Genomic DNA, 23,034 nt, shown 5'->3' with positions numbered 1-23,034 from the left:
ATTGGTGAAAATGTTATCATTTCTTTTATAAGGATGTATAAATTGTTACCTTTTTAAAAATAAAACTTAGTTTTTATTTTAAAAAAAAGATTAAGTGACACTTAATATGGAGAAGCTAGAAACTGTATCAGATAGTCCTGCCCCCTTATTTTTTTATCTCTAACCTAGTAAATAAATCTTTAAGAAATTCTTCCAGTTTTAAAAAAAATCCAGCCCTAGCTGGTTTGGCTCAGCAGAGTGTCAGCCTGCAGAGTGAAGGGTCCAGGGTTCAATTCCAGTCAAGGGCACATGCCTGGGTTGCAGGCTCGATCCCCAGTGGGAGGCGTGCAGGAGACAGCTGATCAATCATTCTCTCTCATCATTTATGTTTCTATCTCTCCCTCTCCTTCCCTCTTGGAAATCATTTATATATATCCAGACCCTTTTACTATATAGTTTAGGCCCATGAGCTCACCTTTCCAATCAAAATTTGAAGAAAAAGAATTAAACTTACTTTTTAGCCATAAATACAAGAAAAATTAAAACTATATTTTAATTCTAAGAAGCTGAAGGAGAGAGTTCTGGGAACCTTACGGGAACCTTACACTGTTGAAATCCCCCCAGCCGTGGACTGGAGGGAAGATTTTAAAAATCAATGGCAGGTGCCCTGGCCCAGGATCCCAGCTGGGGAGCACCTCTCACAGGCTCCCTCTGCCTTGCTGGTCCAGGTCCAAGTGTGTCTCCTGCCACCACATCTTTGAAAGCATTGCTAACAGATGGAGCCACGGAGCTTACTAACAGCGGTCCTCCAGGAGGAAGAGGAAGTGCTATCGAGGGAAGTCCACCTGGAGCAACAGGAAGCACTGGCCTTTGACAGGGCACCCAGAATTCGGTCCAAAAACAGGAGAGGGTGTATGCGGACGACTTTCTTCTACGACCCAGGCTGGCCAGACCGCTACGTTCCTGAACGTGGAGGATACTGTGGAGCTACAGAACATCTCAACTGGAAGGAGGTGAAGGCGGCCGTGGTGCACACGACACAGGCCATCGCTGTCACCAGTGCCATGATGTTTATTGGATTCGTGGTCAACGGCCCGAGGGGACTGGCCATCGGGGGCGCCGCCAGGGTACTCCTAGGGGCCTGGATGTCGTGGGGTAAGTTTAAGTCTGACCCTCAGATACTCAAGGAGAAGGAGAAGCTACACAGGCAGCCAGGTCATGGCCATCGCCAGGGACCTGAAGGGAATGGACATGAAGGAACCGACTAAGCAGGTCATGGCCAACAAAGCTGTGTAGGAGAAGCTGCTGGAGCTGACCATGGTTTCTTCACCAAGAAGCTGGAGACTATCTTACCAGTTAAGTTCAGTGAACAGAGCATCAGCCTGTGCCCTCAAGGGTCCCGGGTTCCATTCTGGTCAAGGGCATGTACACCTTGGTTGCGGGCACATCCCCAGTGGGGAGTGTGCAGGAGGCACCTGATCAATGTTTCTAACTCTCTATCCCTCTCCCTTCCTCTCTGTGAAAAAAAAAAAAAAATCAATAAAATAGAATTAAAAACAAAATTTAAAAAAAAAATCAATGGCAGTTTCCACCTTTGTTTGAACACACAAAATATGCCATGAGAAACTTAACATCACAAAAGCACTGTGACAAACCATGAGAAAAAAGATTACTGAAGTCAGACATGTGGTTTTAATTTTGTATTTTTAAAAATCAGCATGTGAAAAACAGAATGCTTTAGAAGCTATGTGAAAATCCACCACCCCAGGCAGGGAGGAAGGCAGCGGGCTGCTGGCTGAGGGCACGGCTGTGCGCATCCCTTCCCAGCTCCAACGTGGTCGCTAAGATCAGCCCTACGGGGAGAACTCGCACAAGGGAATCAGCAAATGCTACAGAGAAGGGCTTCTTCTCCCCTTCAGAGAGCCTGGCAGTTAAACAGTTTCCAGCAAACAACTGAGTAGATATGGACCAGGGCAGACAAAGAGCTAAGATCATCGCAGCAGATGTCTCAAAAGACTCATGCAGCCACTCCCCGATCTAAACTCAGGCTACCTCTGCCCACCAGCATTCATCCTGGCAAAGTGACTCGCGATGGATACCAGCGGCAGCTACCAAATGGAAGTCCCTCCAGTGTGCTGGTCCGCAGTGGCATGTCACTCCATGGATGTTAAAAAAATATATGAAGCTGAGACATCTCCAGGGTGGAGGTAGTTTACAAATAGAACTTGAGCGAAGGTTGTAAACTTTCATTTAAAAAAGCACACACACACACACACACACACACACACACACGAGCGTCCCAGATTAATGGATCTCACAGAGAAAGCAGGTCACCATCAGCCTCCTAGAGGCCCACACCACTCAGAGGCCTCCAGGATAGGTTTATGGACCGAGGGTTCACCAACCCTCGTTCCTAGGAAGTTGCTCTGAATCAGTTCCAATGGTGTCCTCGCTTCCCAGGCACCCCTGTGCTGAAACAGTTCATTATTAAAGAGAGCATCTGGGAAAACAAACCAATGGCTTTTCTCCTTTAATTCCAAAAGATATGTTTTGTGCTTCCACAATTTTAAATATCTAATTCAGTCAACCCATCAATATTTACTTATTGCCCTAACTGGCTTGGCTCAGTGGATAGAGCATCAGCCTGTTACTGAAGGGTCCCAGGTTCAATTCCGGTCAAGGGCATGTACACCTTGGTTGTGGGCATATCCCCAGTGGGGAGGGTGCAGAATACAGCTGATTAATGTTTCTCTCTCATCAATGTTTCTAACTATCCCTCTTCCCTTCCTCTCTGTAAAAAAATCAATAAAATATATATATTTTTAAATGTACTTATTCAATGTACAAAATGTTAACCTAAGAAAACTATTCCAAAGTGCTGCTGAGAGGTCCACCTTCAAACAGGCATGCGGAATAAATGATGCAGGGTGGGGGGAGGAGGAGGGGGAAGTCTGGGAAGTCTGCCTGCATCACTGCTGAACACCACGACCTCTCAACACGGCTACCGCACATCTCGGGGACAGGAGTATTTTATAAATTTGGTACTCTTGAGACAAAGGCCCGAATTTTCCCCTACTAATGAGGACCATCTAATTCCTGTGCATGGGAATTCCCAAAGGAATTCTGCTCCTCCCTGATTTAAAAAGAACCATACAAAGACATCAGCACACCTTTACCTTACTGCGGATCTGGAGGCTTTTCACCTTTCTAATTACAATTTCACAACTGTCACAGCCTCTCTTAACCTCACATTTAAAGGAAGATCAGCATACGGTAGAAAATGAGGCGCCAGGAACAGAAACGAGAAAGGGTCCTTCGTACAGGGATGTATCCTTGAACTGGGAAAGGCCACAGATGCTGTTTCAAGTTATTCACCTGGATCTTTTACTCAGAGATGCCTCCAAATCTCAAAACCCGGGCTTATTCTCCTAAAAGCGTCGCCCACGGATGTGGGACTGGAACACCCCGCCGTGAGCAGCCAACTTTTCTGTGCTGGAGACGGGGCCCCCTCTTCTCACTGGCTGTCGCAAACTGTGTTAAACCCCAGGTTGAAAAGTCTCCGTCTGCTGAAACGGACTAGCTCCACGCTCTGTAGACAGGCCCAGACAAGATCGCACACGTGTGGCTGAGAGACCCTCCTGAACAAACATGTAAGTAGGAGGCGTTTCCGCAGAGTTACTTCTCATTGGTCAGACTCCACAGCAATCCAGAGCACTGCTCCGGTCTTCCTCCGTGTGGACAGAAATGTCTTTTTCCTCTCCTGTTTATGCATAGCTCACTTCTCGTTATCCAACAAAGGACACTTAGTCTTAGAGAAATGGCCAATTTCGTTTAACTAATATTTCTTTAAATCACATGTGTCAAACACAAGGCCCGCGGGCCAAATCCAGCCCACCAGGCCTTGCAATGTGGCCCGCACCGCGCTGTCATCACTGCACTCCGCTGTCAGTTTATGACATTGTCAGTTTATGACTGTTCAGTAAACCATTCAGCCCGCGATTTAGGCTGGATTTTAGATTTTGGCCCCTTCTCTGATTGAGTTCGACACCCCTACTTTAAATAATATGCTCAAAGCATGATTTTTTTTCCCTGACCAAAGGGTCTCAAGAAGGCAGAAGGAATAACTTTGTTCTTAACTACTCTGGCAAAACATAGCTAGCTGCTAAACCCCACCAAACATTTCCTTAACACAAAGCTCAAGTTTTTGTTAGAAAAATAAAAGAAAGAAAAAGAGGAAGGTGGAGTTCAGACTCCACTTAAGGCATTGTTAAACACAGTCCAACTTGAGTCTTCTTGGAAGGGAATCCTAAAAAGGCATTTTGACGGGAATAGCAAAAACCACGAGAGTCTGTTACCAGCACTGTGCAACTGTCCGCCACTCACTCTGAAGGCAATCGTGTGGAGTGGCCCTCTGTCTCTTTATTCCTTGGTTCTCTCTTTCTGCAAGTGCGTCGTTATGTCTTCTGTAGATCTGGGGAAAAGGGGCCAGGGGTGGAAGGCCCATCCAGGCCAGACAGAGTGAACGGCCCATGACTGTTCAGAACAGAAGGAAACTGAGAAAGAAAAGAGAATACATTGTCATCCTTTGACTCAACCGAACGTTCACTTTCTGTCCCTTCTATGTTTCCTGAGCCAGAAGATGACAACCATCAGCAGTGGCTCATAGGACAAACGCAGTAACTGTTTATCATGAAAGAGGATGATGTTGTAACAAAACTTTAAAGAAAAGAATGTTGCCCAGCTGGCGTGAGCATCAACCTATAAACCAGGAGGTCGAGATTCAGTTCCGGTCAGGGTACAGGCCGGGGCTGCAGGCTGGATCCCCAGTGTGGGCCATGCAGGAGGCAGCTGATCAATGATCCGCTCTCATCTTTGATGTTTCTCTCTCCCCCTCTCCCTTCCTCTCTGAAATCAATAAAAATTAAAAATAAATAAAAAGAAAAGAATATTAAATATTAATACTCTTCAGCTTGCCCTGATGGAATGCAAAGCACAAACCTACACCTTTCCTCATATCCTAAGGTGCACAGGATGGCATTTAACTTCAGTTGAAGGTTTTAGAAAGGTTGGTAAATAACCCTACAGAGTATATTCAATCACAAAGCAAATCGCAGACTGTCCAAAAGAGGTCCAGAAAGAGACACTCACCTGTTAACTCTATAACGGTGCAAACAGTTACAGGGTGCTCATAGGAGAGGAGGGTTCCCCATCATATATGTGTATTTTTAAATTTCTTTATTGATTAAGGTATCACATATTTGTCCTCATCCCCCCATTCTCACCCCATCATATATTCTGAGGCCAATTCTAGAAGGAGATTCTAGGCCGAAGCTACCTGAGCAGGACTTTGCTTAAGGTCTCAGATCCCTCTATAACGCAATCACCAGTTTGCAAGAGGCAAAGAAAAATGAAACAAGGAAAATTCTCAACTTTTTCTACTCAATAATTTAGAACTTTTTGTCAAAAAATTCAGAAGTAGGAGCATTTTTAAGTTGTTTTCTTCTTTAACATTTCATTTTCATAAGAATTAATGAAGAGTTAAATCACAAAAACATAAGAAAATCCTCCAGGGAGTCACCTCTAAATAGTAAACGAATCAACCATAAGAAAGCCTACCAGTTATAAAGTCTAGATGTTCTGGGCAAAATAATTAAAAGCTGTGAGACTTTTCCTAAGATCTTGCTTAAGAGATAATGCAATAGTCATTTAAAAAATATATTTAAAATGTTAATAAATGTATATTTTGAGGGGGAAATGGGAGTATTTAATACATTATCAAGAGTTTTCTCTATTTTTTCCCCAAAAAAATCCCCTCCACACACACATACATTTCATCACTGTAGATTTTGAGACTATTCAGTTTTTTATCACTTTAAACTGTAGAAATCCTTTTTTATTAGGAAAAACATGTAAACACACAGATATTCATACAAATACACATACATATATTCATACACACACATATATGTTGTGTGTGTGTGTTTGTATGAATATATGAAATTCAAAACCAAAAGTAGTAAAGAATATTTATTAAATAGGAGTTTTATATAATGCTTAAACCAAAGAAGGGGATACTGTGTTTCTGCCTCTCTCTCCGTTCACCATGCCCCCTTACAAGAGACGGGCTTTACGCCACTTACCTGGAAAAGCGTGTTAGCACCTTGCAGCCTGGCTGGGCTGAGGGGAGCGACAGGGCTGAGGGTGCTCCAGAAGTGGATGCTGGAGAGCAAGGGGCTGGGAGTCAGTAAGATGGGCGTCTGCAACACACAAAGCAAAACATTCACTGAGCGGCGCATCGGGCTTATGCTTTATCCTGGTGATAATACCATAGCCCTGAACCCAAATACTGTCCTCGTCACTGTAAATCTCTCCGCGTCTGACATTTCATCACGAGGAAATACTCAAAAGTTATTTTTTACATCTTAAGAAAGATAAAAGTCAAAATATTTTCTAACCTATTTTTTGTAGAGTCTTTCTCAAACAGAAAAACGAATCTGAATTCAGCTATGGAAAAATAGCGGGTAACTGAGTCACAAACGTAGTTTTTCCTTAATAATGAGAAGGTCTGTGAGCGAGCCATCCATTTAAATGTTACACGTAAGCAAGTTGAGATTATCCCTGTTTGTTTGTTTTTAGTAAGATTTTTATACGAGAAAAAAAGAGAGAGAGAGAGAGAGAGAGAGAGAGAGAGAAAGAATACTTATTTTCTATAGAAGGAAGTGGAAAGCCAAAATATTTCTTACTTGTAGAACAATGAATTATTTAACACAGTGCTCCAAACCTTCTGTGTTGGTGATCCTAACCAAGATAAGGGACTGGGTGACTTTCATGGGGTCATTTAAAAACCGAAATAGCAGCTGAAACCGGTTTGGCTCAGTGGATAGAGCATCGGTCTGCGGAATGAAAGGTCCCAGGTTCGATTCCAATCAAGGGCATGTACATTGGTTGCGGGCACATCCCCAGTAGGGGGTGTGCAGGAGGCAGCTGGTCGATGTTTCTCTCTCATTGATGTTTCTAGCTTTCTATCCTTCTCCCTTCCTCTCTGTTAAAAATCAATAAAATATATTTTAAAAATAATAATAATTAAAAATAAAAACCAAACTAGCAGAATGAAAACTTGAGGTTATAAACCTGGCTTCGTTCGGGAAGGCGAGTGAACGCAAACCACGGTGGCACGGGAGAGAAGGAAAGAGCTACCTGTGAGAACAGTGCTGGCGTCAGGGACGCTGTGGGGAGGGAGGGGCTCAGGATGCCCCGGGGGCTGGGGTCGCTGCCCGTGATCAGGAGGATGGGGGCCAGCTCCAACCCCTTGGGCTTCTTGGATCTGGATGAGCTGTTTGTTCTGTCCTTTCCCGGCAAGGCCGAGTCCTGGTCCCTGGGCTCCAGCGCCAAGCTCTCCGGCAGCCCCACGGGCTGCGAGGCCACGGAGTCGATGTCCGTGTCGATGTCCGGGTTGGAGCTGAGCGGCGGGGAGGGTGATCTCGGGGGCTCCTGGAAGGAAGGGGACGGGACGGGTGTGCTGGGAAAGGCCGGGGCTTCCAGGGAGGGGGAGGCCAGCGTCTCCAGCACTTGGAGAGTCTCCTCCGGAGATGGGGAAACACCGGCGCCCGCTGGAACGGGGGCAGCGACGGGATCCACCGGTGGCTTTCTGGAAGGCGTTGTTACGAATTTAATGACGGACGGTGCTGGCTTCTGAGATTTCTTCTCTGCCAGTCTCTCGGCTGGGTTCTCCATCTTTATAGACTTGAGGAGCTTCCTCTTGGAGGCGTTCAAAGAGTTGAGGGTAAAGGAGGAATACAAGCCGGAGTGGATGTAGTCGTTGCGGCTGGAGGCCTTGGCACCGGCCTGCGGGGGCCGCTCCTTCCCTCCGCTCTCCGCGTCCCGGGAGCCGCCCTCACCGGCGCTCAGGGCCTCGCAGTCCCCCTCCATCCTGCCCACCTTCATCGGGTCCATGCTCAGAATCTCCGGGTAAGAGACGAACTTGTACACAAACTTCTGACCGTTCACCTTCTTTATGATATTCTGTAGATAGATAAAAAGCATTCTTATACTTTCTTATAATCACATCTCGAGTGAAAAATATTGACCTAATGGTGTCTTCTGTGTGACAAGCAGTTTACTTCAAGCCTCCAATTCATCCGACATCCTCTAAGTTACTATCTAGTCACGCTCGCCACAGTGCCTACTGCTGTGGAGCGTAAGTTAAGAGCATTTACATGTCATATTAACAACTGTACTGAATACATTACATAAAAGCAGATCGTAATTGCTTAACGCTCTCAACCAATGACCTGTATTGTCAAAAATCGCTGACCTACACACAATCTACAATAAGTCCAAAGGTACAGGCCATACACATGCAGAGTAAGCAAAAAGGAATTGAAAACATCACTTCTACTAAGGTTCCTACTTCCTTCAAAAACTCCAGTTGTTGCTTTTACTCGTATCTCAGACAGCAAAGCTGATAAGACCAACCACTTAAAGGTGAAAGAAATAAAGATCTCGGCTTCCCATTCCAGTTCTATCTATTTGAGTCACTTATTTTACCTCAGGGCCCAACGTGTATTCAAAATGAGAATTTAAAAATTTTAACTAAGAAGTCAATTCTATGGGTAAACAGGCATGCATTAATTGTGTTCTCTGGATTAAATTAAAAAGTAAAAACTAAGTAAAGCTAAGAAACAAGTACCTATGGCAATTTTTAAAGTAAATCATGATATACAAAATAATATTTATCTTCAAGAATCTCAAATTTCTTTTTCCTTATTTCAACCCTATCCTTACTTTTCCAGACAACTGTTTGGAATAAAATAGGTGCAATGGGGTGGGGTACTGAATAAGTTTGCAGAAAGACAACTGGAACATTTCTAGCCCCCATCTTAATTCCAAACTGTTCAAGTTATAAAATAAATTGGATTAAAATAAACCATGACAGTGATCATTTTGCAATGGAAACAAATATCAAATCATGTTGTATACCTGAAACTATTTCAATTATATCTCAACTAGAGGTCTGGTGCACAAAATTCATGCACAGGTGGGGTCCCTAGGCCTGGCCGGCGATCAGGGCTGATCAGGTTCCACCCCTCCCCGCCTCATCTTTCCCTTGCCACCTATATCTGCCACCACCCACCCCCAGTTCCCCATCCCAGCCCAGAGCTAAGCCCCAATCAGGTGATCAAGACCTGCAGACTAGGGGGAGGGACCAGGAAGTAGGCTGGCAGGCCTCATCAGTGATCGGGGCCTGTGGGCTGGGGGCAACTCTTGCGTTGAATGTCTGCCCCCTGGTGGTTAGTGTGCATCATAGCGACCAGTCATTCTGGTCGTCCCATTGTAATGATCGCTTAGGCTTTTATATAGAGAGATTTTAAAAATTAAGTAAATAAATCAGCATCTTTGTACCTATAACCTGAACAGAAGAGAAGGAATGCTTCTTGTTCTCGGGTGGGCGTGTATTACCTTTACATAATAGTATCTGAGGGCTCGGCTGAGCTTGTCGTAGTTCATATTAGGCTTGTTCTTACGAATCCCCCAGAGCCGAGCCACCTCTTCCGCCTGCAGAAGCTTGAACTCCCCGTTGTCAGAAGTCCAGCAGATCATGTGCTTGTTCTGAGGCTCCTGCAGGAGCTGAAGGAGGAACTGCCATAGGGTGATAGCACTGTCCATAGCAATGAGCTGGAAGAGGCACACAGGGAGAGACACAACAACATTAGCAGCTGACACTCCCAGATCACTGTACATCAGACACTGTTTTAAGTGCTCCAAATATATGACTTCTGTTCATCCCAACAGACATGATTGCAGCCTTATTTTATTTATGGAAAAACTGATTCATAAATAGCTGCAGCAATCCTGAGAAAGAAGAACAAAATAGGAGGGATCTCAATATCAGATATCAAGCTGTATTACAAAGCCACTGTTCTCCAAACTGCCTGGTACTGGCACAAGAACAGACATATAGAACAATGGAATAAAGAACCCAGAGGAGAAACCAAGATGGTGGCATAGGTAAACACCTGAATTTGCTGCCTTGCACAACAACTTCAAAACTATAACTAAAAGACAAAACAGACATCATCCAGAACCACAGGAAGGCTGGCTGAGTGGAAATTCTACAACCTGAAGGGAAGAGAAAAGCACACTGAGATTAGGAGGAACTGCAGAAGTAAAGGCAGAGGTATGGATGCTAGCACACAAAGAGGGCTGGCAACTGTGTAGGTGGCTGACATTTTCAAGTGAGAGGGAAACAAAAGCTCCCAACTGCTCTGAACTCCAGTTCTGGGTGAGACTCTGGGGACCTAAACTCATTCGGGGAGAAACTGGACTGTCTGGCCGTGGGCGAAACTCGAAGGCGGCTTTCTCTCAGAGGTGCTTGCAGCAATTACCAAGGAACATTGAGATCCAGGCAGGGCTGAACAGAAGCCATTGCTGTTTGCTCTGCCCTGAGATTCTACCCCATCCAAACTGTGCACATATGAATGGCCTGGTCCTTTGAAATATAAATTTACCTAAAAACTGCAGCTGAGTCACTGAGACCCAGAACATCCAAAAGAAGGCCCAAGACCCCACAGCAGCTTGCACTGCTTCACAGCTGGGCCTCATCTGGGCACCTCCAAAATCCAAACAAAGAAGAGAAGTCTGCAGATCTCCACATAGCTTCTAAATTAGCACCTCCTTGGAGATCCAAGAGGCAGTGTACCAAAGGGTCAGAGTAAGACCTCCAGATTACAACTCCTCAGATCCATAAGGGACACACTCAGGGGGAAGACTCAGTGAGCACCAAAGCCCCATTGAAGCAAGTCTTGCCTCATAAGGGTGTCTCCAGCACAGAAGATCACCCATTGTAGACACAGCTGATCCTTACAGCCAATTGGCCTGGAGGTCAATTCTTCTCAGTGATACCAACAACAATCAAGGCTTAAATACAACAAGATGGTGCACACAGCCCACAAAGGGGTGCACCAAGAGTTTCCACCTCAGGTAACTGGGAAGGCTGAGCCACTGGGCCCTATAGGACACCTAGCATACAAAGCCACTCTATCAACCCAAGCTCACAAATGAAAGAAATGGAGGAAAGCAAATGACTGGAAATAGAGTTCAAAACCACGTTTATAAGGTTTTTCGAGAATTTCCTAGAAAAGGCCGATAAATTTAGTGAGACCCTTCAAGGATATGAAAAAAGACCAACTAGAAATTAAGCATACACTGACTGAAATAAAAAATAGTATACAGAGATCCAGCAGCAGACTAGAGGATCACAAATATCAAGTCAAAGGTTTGAAAAACAAAGAAGCAAAAAACACTCAACCAGAAAAGCAAAAAGAATCCAAAAATATAAAGATAGTGTAAGGAGCCTCTGGGACAACTTCAAACATACCAACATCAGAATTATGGGGTCCCAGAAGAAGAGAGAGAGCAAGATATTGAAAACCTATATGAAGAAATAATGACTGAAAACTTCCCCCACCTGGTGAAAGAAATAGATCTACAAGTCCAGGAAGCACACAGAACCCCAAACAAAAGGAATCCAAAGAGCACCACACCAAGAAACATCATAATTAAAATGCCAAAAGCAAAAGACAAAGAGAGAATATTAAAAGCAGCAAGAGAAAAAAATTATTTACTTACAAGGGAGCACCCATACGATTGTCAGCTGATTTCTCAACTATGCAGGCCAGATGGGAGTGGCAAGAAATATTCAAAATGATGAATAGCAAAAACCTACAACCAAGACTACTCTACCCAGCAAAGCTATCGTTCAGAATTGAAGGTCAGATAAAGGGCTTCACAGACAAGAAAAAGCTAAAGGAGTTCATCACTGCCAAACCAGTACTTTATGAAATGCTGAAGGGTATTCTTTAAGAAGAGAAAGAACAAAAAAGGTAAAGATAAAAATTATGATCAATAAATACATATCTATCAAGTGAATCTAAAAATCAAGTGAATAAAAAATCTGATGAAAAGAATAAACTGGTGAATATAATAGAATCAGGGGCATAGAAAGGGAGTGGACTGACAATTCTTGGGGGGGAAAGGGGTGTGGGGGTGCAGAAAGAGACTGGACAAAAATCATACACTTATGGATAAGGACAGTGGGGAAGAGGGGGTAAGGGCAGAGGGTGGTGTGAGAACCAGGTGGAGGGGAGCTATGGGGGGGGGGGGGGAAGAGGAACAATTGTAATAATCTGAAAAATAAGGATTTATTAAAAAAAAAAAAAAAAGAATAGAGAACCCAGAAATCGACCAAAACCACTATTCTCAATTAATATTTGACAAAGGAAGCAAGAGCTTACAATGGAGTCAGGATAGTCTCTTCAATAAAAGGTGTTTGGAAAATTGGACAGGTACATGCAAAAAAATGAAATTAGACCAACAACTTACACCATACACAAAAATAAACTCCAAATGGATAAAGGACTAAAACGTAAGATAGGAAACCATAAAAATCTTAGAGGAATCCATAGGCAGCAAAATCTTAGACATATGCCGAAGCAATATCTTCACCAATACAGCTCCTAGGGCAATGGAAACTAAAGAGAAAATAAACAAATGGGACTATTTCAAAATAAAAAGCTTCTGCACAGTAAAAGAAACTATCAATGAAACAACCAGAAAGCCCACTGTAGGGGAGAACATATTTGCCAATGTTATCTCCAATAAGGGTTTAATCTCCAACATTTTCAAGGAACTCATACAACTTAACAAATGGAAGATAAGCAACCCAATCAAAAAAATGGGCAACGGACCTAAATAGATACTTTTTGAAAGAGGACATAAGGAAGGCTAAGAGACACATCAAAACATGCTCACAGTCACCAATCATCCAAGAGATGCAAATCGAAATGACAATGCAATACCATCTCACACCTGCCAGAATGGCTATCATCAACAAATCAACAAACAGGTGCTGGTGAGGATGCAGAGAAAAGGGAACCCTTGTGCACTGCTGGTGGGAATGCAGACTAGTGCAGCCACTGTGGAGAACAGTATGGAGGTTCCTCAAAAAACTAAAAATGGAACTTCCATTTGACTCAGTAATAATAATTCTAGGAATATATCCACAGAAACCAAAAACACCAATCAGAAAGGATATATGCACCCCTAGGTTCATAGCGGCACAATTTACCATGGCTAAGATTTGGAAACAGTCTAAGTGCCCATCAGCAGATGAGTGGATTAAAAAACTGTGGTACATCTACACAATGGAGTGCTATGCTATGGTAAAAAAGAAGGAACTTTTTACCATTTGCAACACCGTGGATGGACCTGAAGAGCATTGTGCTAAGCGAAATAAGTCAGTCAGCCCTAACTGGTTTGACTCAGTACATAGAGCATCAGCCTGTGGACTGAAGGGTCCGAGGTTCGATTCCAGTCAAAAGCATGTACGTTGGTTGTGGGCACATCCCCAGTAGGGGGTGTGAAGGAGGCAGCTGATCAATGTTTCTCTCTCATTGATGTTTCTGTCTATCCCTCTCCCTTCCTCTTTGTAAAAAAATTAAAATATATATTAAAAAAATAAGTCAGTCAGAGAAAGATAAATATCACATGATCTCACTCATTTGGGGAATATAATGAACAACATAAACTGATAAACAAAAACCGATCCAGAAACAGAACCATCAAACCTCAGAGGGAAGGTAGGGGAGGGTGGGGGTAAGGGAGAGGTCAACCAAAGGACTTGTATGCATGTATATAAGCCTAACCAATGGATACAGACACCAGAGGGGTGAGGGCATGAGTGGTGAATGGGGGTGAGAGGCAATGGGAGGATAAGGATACGTATGTAATACTTTAATAATAAAGAAAAAAACCGGATTCATATAAGAGCTAAATAATTTGTCTAAGATCACACAAGCAAACGATGGAGCTGAGACTTAAACCTAGGCAGTGGAATCCAGAGTCTAAACGCACAATCATGCCACACTGCTTAAGGGAAGTCTTGCTTGGGAGACAAAGCCAGTTCCATAAATTATAGGAGCAGCCTGACGCCTGCCAATCACTAGAGTATCCCTGTTATTAAATTTATCGTACAAGCTCATTGTCGTATTCTCTGAGGAGACCACCATCCCGGCATCTATCTTAATCAGCCCAGTTGATTTATTTGCCAGGATGTGTATGTGTGTGTCTCAGTGTGGCCCGGGGGTATAGAATAATCCACTTCTGCTCCACTGGTATTTCTCCTTCAAATGGTTTCCATTATCACAAATATAATTTACATATAAATTGGCAGCACTGAAAATTGGGCAAAATGTTCCCTGATTTCACCTGCAAATTCTGTCACCATCTATCTGCCCACAGGGGTTTTCTCCGCATAGATCCGCCATTTATTTATTTATTTAAGAATCGTTTGTTAATTTCTAGAGAGAGAGGAAGGCAGCGGGAGAGACAAAAACATCCATGTGAGAGAGAAACATCAATTGACTGCCTCTGTACGCCTCCTACTGGGGATCGAACCCACAACCCCAGGCAGGTGTCCTCACCAGGAATCAAACAGCAACCTTTCCTTGCACGGTACCATGCCCAACCAACCCAGCCACATTGGCCTGGGCAATCCACCTTTAATTTGATTAGTAACCTTTATTTCATTATCAAGACATGAGCTGAAAAATCCTTCAATATCCCAAGTTTTAGGACCTCCCTAGTTAGGTCAGAGTTTCCCAACTACTGACATTCTGGGCCAGACAATTCTTTGTTCCTGGAAGCTGTTCTGTGCATTGTTTAGCAGAATCTCTGTCCTCTACCCACCAGGTGCCTGTAGCACCTCCTGCCCACCTGTGACAACCAAAGATGCCCTCAGACACTGCCAATGTTCCCCCAGGGTACAAAGCCAACCCACCGAAAACCACTGGTTTAGGCAATGGAGCAGCAAGGAACTGCTTGCACAAAGTTATTTTTCTCATAAAACTTCAAAACACCTTGTTTAACAGGAAGAATTCTTTAGGGCAAAAAACTCTGGCCAAATACATATTGGCACATCTAAGAAGCCCGTAACTGAACAATACCAACCCACACACAAAAAAACAAACAAACAAAAAAAAAAACTTCCTTTTTTAAATCTAGAAATGAGATCTCAATGAATCGGGATAGGACTTGAAAACTATTAAGTCAAGCCATTAAAATACTACAAAAAACTCAAAACTTCTGTGCTGCACAGTAAAAAGAAGACTCTTTTACCCTTTGAGCAGCATGGAGGGACCTGGAGAGCGGCATGCTAAATGAAATAAGTCAGTTAGAGAATGTTAAGTATGACATGATTGCACTCATATGTGGAAGCTAAGTAACAAAATAACCTGATGAACGGAGTGGATGCAGGGACATGGAAGCATGGAACAGAGGGCGCAATCTCAGTGGGAAGGCGGGGGAGGTGGGTTGGGTGGGAGGTAATCAGCCAAGGACCTTGTATGCATATCTGCATGGCCCTTGGACACAGATGAGGCCATGCAGATATGGGGCAGTGAGGGCCTGGGGCGGGCTGGAGGGGGTCAATGGGAGAAAAAAAAAGGAGACATGGGTAATACTTTCAACAATAAATTATTATTTAAAGTAATAATAATAAAAATGAAACTTTATTGTGCTGCAAAAAATATCATCAAGAAGACAATCTGTAGAATGGGGAAAATATTTTCAAATCATAGAGACCTATATAAAAAAATTATAAAGAACTCTTACAATTAAAGAAGAAAAGAAAACACAGAAAAATAAAGGATTTGAAAAGACATTTCCCCAAAGATGGACAAATGACCAATATGCACATGAAAAGATGCTCAATATCATTACTTATTAGGGAAATAAAAATTAAAACCATCTTAGATACCACATAATTCTTAGTAGGATAGCTGTAATTAAAAAGACAGACAGTAACAAGTGTTAGCAAGGATGTGGAGGAAGTGAAACCCTCATACATTATAGGTGGGAATGTAAAATGGTATAGCCACAAGAAAGACAGTTTTGATGTTTCTTAAAATGCTAAATACAGAGTTACTTCAGGACCCAGCAATTCCACCCTTAGCTCCAGACCCAAGAAAAATGGAAATGTATGTCTACACAGACACTTGAACAGGAATGTTCACAACAGCATTACTCATAATATCCAAAAAGTAGAAAGAACCCAGATGTCCACCAACTAATAATTGTATAAACAAAATGTAACACAACCATACGGTAGAATATTATCCAGCCAGAAAACAGGATGAAGTACTGATACATACTACAATGTGGATAAACCTTGAAAACATTAGGCTAAATGAAAGAAGCCAGACACAAAAGGACAGGTATTGTGTAATCCCATTTATATAAAATGTCCAGAACAGGCAAATCTATTAGACATAGAAAGCAGATCAGTTGCTGAGGGATGAAGATGGTTGGGAAGAAGAGTGGAGAGTGACTACTAATGGAGTGATTTAAATTATTCTAAACGTAGATGGTGGTGGTGGTTACACAACTCTGTGAATAAACTAAAAGCATTTAATTTTACATTCTAGGTAGGTGAATTTTATGGTATGTGAATTATATCTCAACAGATGTTAAAAACATTAACTATAAACATTACAAAAGGTAGGCCTGCCTTTTGTAATGTTTATAGTTAATGAGCAGCTCAATCCAAGCCTATATAATAAAAGCCTAATATGCCAAGTGTCCAGTCATCTGTTCAACCAATCAAAGCGTAATATGCTATGATATGTTAAGGCCATTCAACCGCTCTCTATGATGTGCACTGACCACCAGGGGGGCAGTCGACTTGTCAACCAGTTGCTATGACGTGCACTGACTACCAGGTGGCAGATACTCTGACCGGTAGGTTAGCTTGCTGCTGGGGTCTGGCTGATTGGGACTGGGGGAGATGGGTCGGACATGCCCACAGTCCCTCCTAGCTGCCCAACCTCCCATGTGCCTCCCCAGCTCCGATTGTGTACCAGTGGGGTCGCTAGGCCTGGCCTGCGCCCTCTCGAAATCCAGGCTGAGGGGAACTCCCTCCCTAAGTGCACGAATTTTGTGTACCCGGCCTCTAGTAAGGTATAATTCATAGAGGCCAGGATCCTTAGGAGTCACCCATGCATGCTCCCAAAAAGGAGCAGAGATAAGGACCTGAAGTGGAAAATAGTTGGGTTCCTATTAACTTTTCTGAGACACTCAAAATGTCCCCCAACTACCCTCAGAGTTATCATGTTGAAAGCCGGTTATGTAGAGGTACTGTCACCCAAAAGCAGAGGAGGGGAAATAGCCAAGAACAGAAAGGGGGAGATGCCTCCCACAGTTCCCGAGTTCATGGAGAAGCTGAAGCCAGGAATCCAACTCCCTTTCACCACAGGTCACCAGCTGTTCATTAGGAAAAGTAGTCCCTTCATGGACAAAAGCATCCACACCTGGCCAGTCCGGTGTAAAGAACTATTACATATTAGATACTAAATAACCTACAACTATGAAGTGCTACTTTAATGCTAAGTAACAAAGCCCACTAGAAACCAGTTTCCCAAAGTCTCCCTTAAGCTGGGTTCAAACAGTAGCTTATATTCTATCCATCAAGCACTGGGGGGCATAAGAGGAGGTTTGCCTGTTATTTCTCCCAGTTTACCAGAGAGGCCTTCTTCTGATGCGTTCAAGGTAAGTTACTTTTTAACTTACATGTGTTTCCCATTTAAACAACTGCTTGTTACTCTAAACCTGTTAAAACTACTCCCTAGTACAGTGGTCGGCAAACTCATTAGTCAACAGAGCCAAATATCAACAGTACAACGATTGAAATTTCTCTTGAGAGCTAAATTTTTTAAACTTAAACTTCTTCCAACACCACTTCTTCAAAACAGACTCGCCCAGGCCGTGGTATTTGTGAAAGAGCGACACTCAAGGAGCCAAAGAGCCGCATGTGGCTCGTGTGAGCTGAGGTTTGCCGACCACTGCCCTAGTAAGTTTTAGCTAAGCCAAAGAAAGTGTCTCTACAATTCCAGGTATCATCTTCATTATCAAGAATGCTTATAGCTCTGGCTGGTTTGGCTCAGTGGCTAGAGCGTCAGCCTGCAGACTGAAGGGTCCTAGGTTCCATTCCAGTCAGGGCATGTGCCTGGGTTGCAGTCTCGATCAATCCCCAGTAGGGGACGTGCAGGAGGCGGCGATCAATGATTCTCTTTCATCATTGATGTTACTCTCTCTCTCTCTCTCTCTCTCTCTCTCTTCTCTTCCTCTCGGAAATTAATAAAAATTTTTAAAAAAATAATGCTTATAGGAGAAGTGTGAATGTTCGAATTCAATGATCATGGTGATGGAAAGATGGGGGAGGGAGAAGGGAAGACGGGAAGGGAAGAAGAAAGTAAAGATTACTACAAATGTGGTGCCTATAATTCCTTGTTTTGGGAAAAAGTCCCAAAACCAAATCCTAGAGTCTTGATACCTCTCATGTAGATCATACCTGAGCCGCACAGATTTGTAACAGCCAAGCTGTACGTGCAAAGACAGAACAACATCAACAGCGCCACGGTGAGCACGCAGGTGCCTCTGAGCCAAGGGGAGTTTCCCAAGTACAGGTGTTTCCGAGGTGCCTGTGCTTTTACAGGCTGGTTACTGGGGAGCGAGCGTACTCGGCTGTTTGAGATTTTAAGGCAGAACCTAACTGCTGTGGAAAATGCTGGGATAGACGGCTGTGAGAATAAAAGAAATGGCATTGTGGTTTTGGACTGAGGTACTGCAAAAAACAAAAACAAAATCCCACAAACATACAATGCATATCTTCAGAGGGCACTTTATTTATTTTAAATATATTTTATTGATTTTTCACAGAGAGGAAGAGAGGGGGATAGAGAGTTAGAAACATCGATGAGAGAGAATCATCGATCAGCTGCCTCTTGCACACCCCCTACTGGGGATGTGCCCGCAACCAAGGTACATGCCCTCAACCGGAATCGAACCCGGGACCTTTCAGTCTGCAGGCCGACGCTCTATCCACTGAGCCAAACCGGTCCCGGCCAGAGGGCACTTTAAAGAAACATTTTATTCACTCAATTTTGATACCAGGTTATTCCTTGTTTGAAAAGTTGGGGGACCTCTGGGTATAAGGTTAAGTTCAATGTCTTCATTTTAGTTCCTCGGTCATAGAAGAGAACTAAAAGGAAAAGATTTCAGAAGACCGTTTTAAAATTACAAAGGTGACATGAAGGGTCAAAAAATATACTTTTATTCTTGCCACCTACCAATCAAAAAAATAAAAACAACCCTTTATTTTTCTTCTCACGAAAATCTCATTTCCTACAATTACAGTTTTAAAAGTTTATTGTTTTGGGGGTTTTTTTTAAGAAATATGAGGGAGGAAAACATCTGATCCAAATTAAGGAATCTGGTTTTTGAGAGGCTAAATGGTGAAAACTCAACTGATTCTACCTTAACACTTCCAAGACAGTAGACAAATCCCTGAGCTACAATGAAAGAGGGAGCATGTTGAAATAAGCTATTAGGGAAAGGAAGTCTCTATTAAATGACAACTTTTCCACCCTAAATATGTTTATAATACACAAAGTCCAGTTGCTGTGGTGACCCACAGCCCAACTTTTTTTTCAGAAACAGTAGCTAAGACCCAGAAAAAGAAATGTCTCCAAATTCAGCGGGCTGCTTAAATGAAAACACCGGATTATAAAATGTATCAAGACTTGTCTTGAGTCAAAACATTGTCGTTGTCAAAAAGTAACCAGCTGTCTAACTGTACAGTAGCCTATACTAAGAGAATATTACTAAAAGTAAAAGTATACTGCACCCTAACCAGTTTGGCTCAATGGATAGTGTCTAAAAGGGTCCCAGGTTCAATTCCCGTCAAGGGCAAGTACCTTGGCTGCGGGCACATCCCCAGTGGGGGAGGGGTGTGCAGGAGGCAGCTGATCGATGTTTCTGATTATCCCTCTCCCTTCCTCTATGTAAAAAAACAATAAAATATATTTTTTAAAGTATACTGCTATGTTACAATACAACTGGAAGACAATAGTTCCCTAGGAATGTCATGAATTCCACTTATATAACTTTAATGCTTAAATAAAATCAAAGAGAGAGCTGGAGGGAGGGATTGAATCCTAACTACATTTTAACGAAAACACCTCTGACAGTCTTCAATGTGGAAGCACCAAGTTTTGCTTTGCAAGCAGTGCGGAGGGAAGATCCGACCCATTCACCTGAGAGATGGGCTGAACCGTCCTGAAGACTACAACTCCGTCTTTATATTTAAACTCCAAACAGCAATCAGCTGGATCATCGCCAACTGTACGCGCATCTTTCCCCCCAAACAAAACCTCTTCTTTCCCAGCAGAGCCAGTTAAAAGTAAGGTGACCAGACGTCCCGATTTTTAACAATTTGTCCCGCGGCGTTTTAAAAAAGTCCCGATTTTTGGAAAGAATCCTTAAAAAAAAAAAAAAATCGGGACTTTTTTAAAACGCCGCGGGACAAATTGTTGGGAATCGGGACTGTCCCGCCAAAAGCGGGACGAATGGTCATCTTACCTAAAAAAGATGACCCCAAGGGATCTTCCTAGGCATGAAGAAGTTCCTGGCCCCGCTCCCACGCGAAGCGGAAAGTGAAGGGGGAGGAGGTTTGCAGGCGCGAGAAGTAGGGAAAGACACGAAACTCGACACCGGATGAACGCGAGCTCGCGGGGCGGAGGCGGCAGCGGGGACCGTGCGCCGCGGGGAAGATCAAAGTCCGGAGGAAGCGCCCGCCGCACGGGCCCGGGGAGCGCCGAGTGACTGCACTTTCAGTTTCCGACTTCCTGCCACTGGGGCCCGACGGCCCCGCTGGGCGCCCCCTCCCCCCGCAAAACAAACAAAAACAAACAAACAAACCACCGCCCCCTGCGCCCGCGGGACCCGCTGGACCAAATCAGGGGCGACGCGAGCGGATGGGCGCAGCGGGTCCACCTGCGCGCGCCGCGGGGCAGGCGGGACCCCGAGGGGCAGCGCCGCGGAGGGTCCCAGGGGAGCCCGCCGCCCCCCGGCCCCGCTCCGCGCTCCCAGGGCGGCGTCCGCGAGACCCCGACGGGGCGCGCCGCTCACCGAGGACGCGCGCGGGGCTCCCTCCGGGTCTCCGTCTCCCGCAGGACGCCGCTCTCCGCCCGCCGCCTCCTCACGCCGGCACCTCGGGGACGGCGCGGCAGCCACGGCGGCCCCCGCGACGGAGCCGGACAAGGCGGCTGCGGCGGCCGAGCCCAGCCTGCCCGGTGCCGGCGGCCGCCCGCATCTCCCTGCGCCCCGCCCTGCCGCCCCCGCGCGCGGTTCTCGTCGGGCCGCTAAACGCGGGCGGGCGCGCGCTCCGCGTTCCGGGCCGCCGCTCTGCCAGTCGCCCCGGCCGCCGCCCGTCGTAAACCCCCCTGCGGCGCGGGCCCCTCCCGGACGCCGTAGCCGCCGCGTCACTTCTAGGGGCGTGGCCGCGGGCGCCGCTCCCCGGGGGTCCGAGCCTCGCCCGCCCCTGCCCGGTGCGCCCGGTTGCGCGGGCCGGCGTTTGCCTTGGCTCCTCTGACTCGCCACTCTCTGCCCCGCGGTGTGCGAGGCGCGGACCCGATCCCTCCGCACCTCCGCCGCCGCCGGAGCCTGGGCCGCCGGCCCGTGTTCCTCCCGCCCGGGGGAGGGTGGCGCGCCCGGCGCCCCCAGGGACCGCGTCTCTCCCTGCCCAGCCGGGTGCTGCCCTAACCGCCTTCGCCCCCGCGGCGAGGACGGAGAAGTTGGCGCCACCGCAGCTCCCCCTTCCACGTGCCCGGTCCCGGGACACCGCAGACACTGGATAAATGTTAAATCCGCCGCCCTGAGGCTCTCTAGCCTGGGGACTGACCCATGGGGCGCGGGTGCCATTGGGGTCAGACCTGAGTCCAGTCCTGGCTCTCCTAAGGTGACCACATCGTCCCGCTTTTGGCGGGACAGTCCCGATATCTAACACTTTTTCCCGCGGCGTTTTACAGTCTACCCCCCCCCCACACACACACACACACGCATTAACTCGGTGATCTTAGCAACTTTCTTCACCTCCCAAGACAGCTAGTCACCTATAACACGGAGAAAGCGCCACCGCTTACACTTGTACTAATGAAAGGAGATCAGGTGCATACATCACCCTGCAGAGCCTCTAGCCCAGTGTTTCCCAAACTTCTCTCATGATGAGAATCACCTGGTGGAATTGTTAAAACACAGATTCCTGAATCCCAACTAAGTGCTAAACTAGAATTTTTGGGAACATATAGGTAAAATTGTATACTTAACTAGTGATACAATTTTACCTATATGCTCCCAAAAATTCTAGTTAAGTATACAATTAGCACTAGTTAATAGTGCTATTAGTTAAGTATACAATTTTACCTACATGTTCCCAAAAATTCTAGTTTAGCACTTAGTTGGGATTCAGGAATCTGTATTTTAACAATTCCACCAGGTGATTCTCATCATGAGAGAAGTTTGGGAAACACTGCTCTAGCCCATAAGGTTTTCATTAGCTATAATTCCTAAGGAACAGGTCACACGTGGTACAAGAGGCTCCTTAAATAATTAAGCAGCTGAAAGGATGTGCCAGTCAATTAGCTGAACTGTGAACAAAACCTCCACGAAATAGATTGCCTGTTCTACTTCACAGGAAACCAAAGACAGGCCAGTGTGGGAGCTGCTTGTGCCTACCCATGTACCACGAGCTGTGTGACCTGCAGTGAGTTGAATAACCTCTCTGAACCTCAGTCCCTTCCTCCGGTACAATGCAGGTGATGATGAGCATTGCTGAGAACACTAGAAGAGATACAGGCTATGTTAATGTGCTGAGGGTATCACGTGGCACAGAGCAGGCACCTGGTGAATAATGATGTCCCTTATTCCTCCCCCACCCACAGCTGGATTCAGGGTAAAATTCATTTAAATATATATATTACTGATTTTTTACAGAGAGGGATAGAGAGGGAAAGAGAGTTAGAAACATCAATGAGAGAGAATCATTGATCAGCTGCCTCTTGCACACCCCCTACTGGGGATGTACCCGCAACTGAGGTACATGGCCTTGACTGGAATCGAACCTTTCAGTCTGCAGGCCGACGCTCTATCCACTGAGCCAAACCG

General features: G+C 45.1%; 1 protein-coding gene across 1 annotated transcript; it reads right to left on the bottom strand.

Annotated features, from left to right (window-relative positions):
* Window positions 1-1,549: 1,549 nt before the first annotated feature.
* On the bottom strand, window positions 1,550-21,118 carry ELK4 (ETS transcription factor ELK4). The gene is made up of 6 exons (XM_084865902.1): window positions 21,001-21,118; window positions 9,439-9,654; window positions 7,177-8,001; window positions 6,120-6,236; window positions 4,034-4,532; window positions 1,550-3,823 (listed from the first exon to the last, which is right to left on the bottom strand). Exons 2-5 carry the CDS (start codon window positions 9,643-9,645, stop codon window positions 4,434-4,436), a joined length of 1,248 nt encoding a protein of 415 aa, XP_084722028.1. The 5' UTR covers window positions 9,646-9,654; window positions 21,001-21,118; the 3' UTR covers window positions 1,550-3,823; window positions 4,034-4,433.
* Window positions 21,119-23,034: the final 1,916 nt, after the last annotated feature.

Source organism: Pipistrellus hanaki (assembly GCF_964339955.1).
Source record: "Pipistrellus hanaki genome assembly, chromosome: 18".
Lineage (NCBI taxonomy): Eukaryota > Metazoa > Chordata > Mammalia > Chiroptera > Vespertilionidae > Pipistrellus > Pipistrellus hanaki.
This window is presented reverse-complemented; position numbering and strand designations above follow the sequence as displayed.

What these genes read in the sequence shown, in the direction of transcription:
- ELK4 (XM_084865902.1), bottom strand. Translation starts at nt 9,645, where the DNA reads ATGGACAGTGCTATCACCCTATGGCAGTTCCTCCTTCAGCTCCTGCAG. An exon ending in TCAGATACTATTATGTAAAG is followed by an intron (nt 8,002 to 9,438) that starts GTAATACACGCC and finishes ATCTATCTACAG; the next exon opens with AATATCATAAAGAAGGTGAA. An exon ending in CGCCAGCACTGTTCTCACAG is followed by an intron (nt 6,237 to 7,176) that starts GTAGCTCTTTCC and finishes TGTGTGTTGCAG; the next exon opens with ACGCCCATCTTACTGACTCC.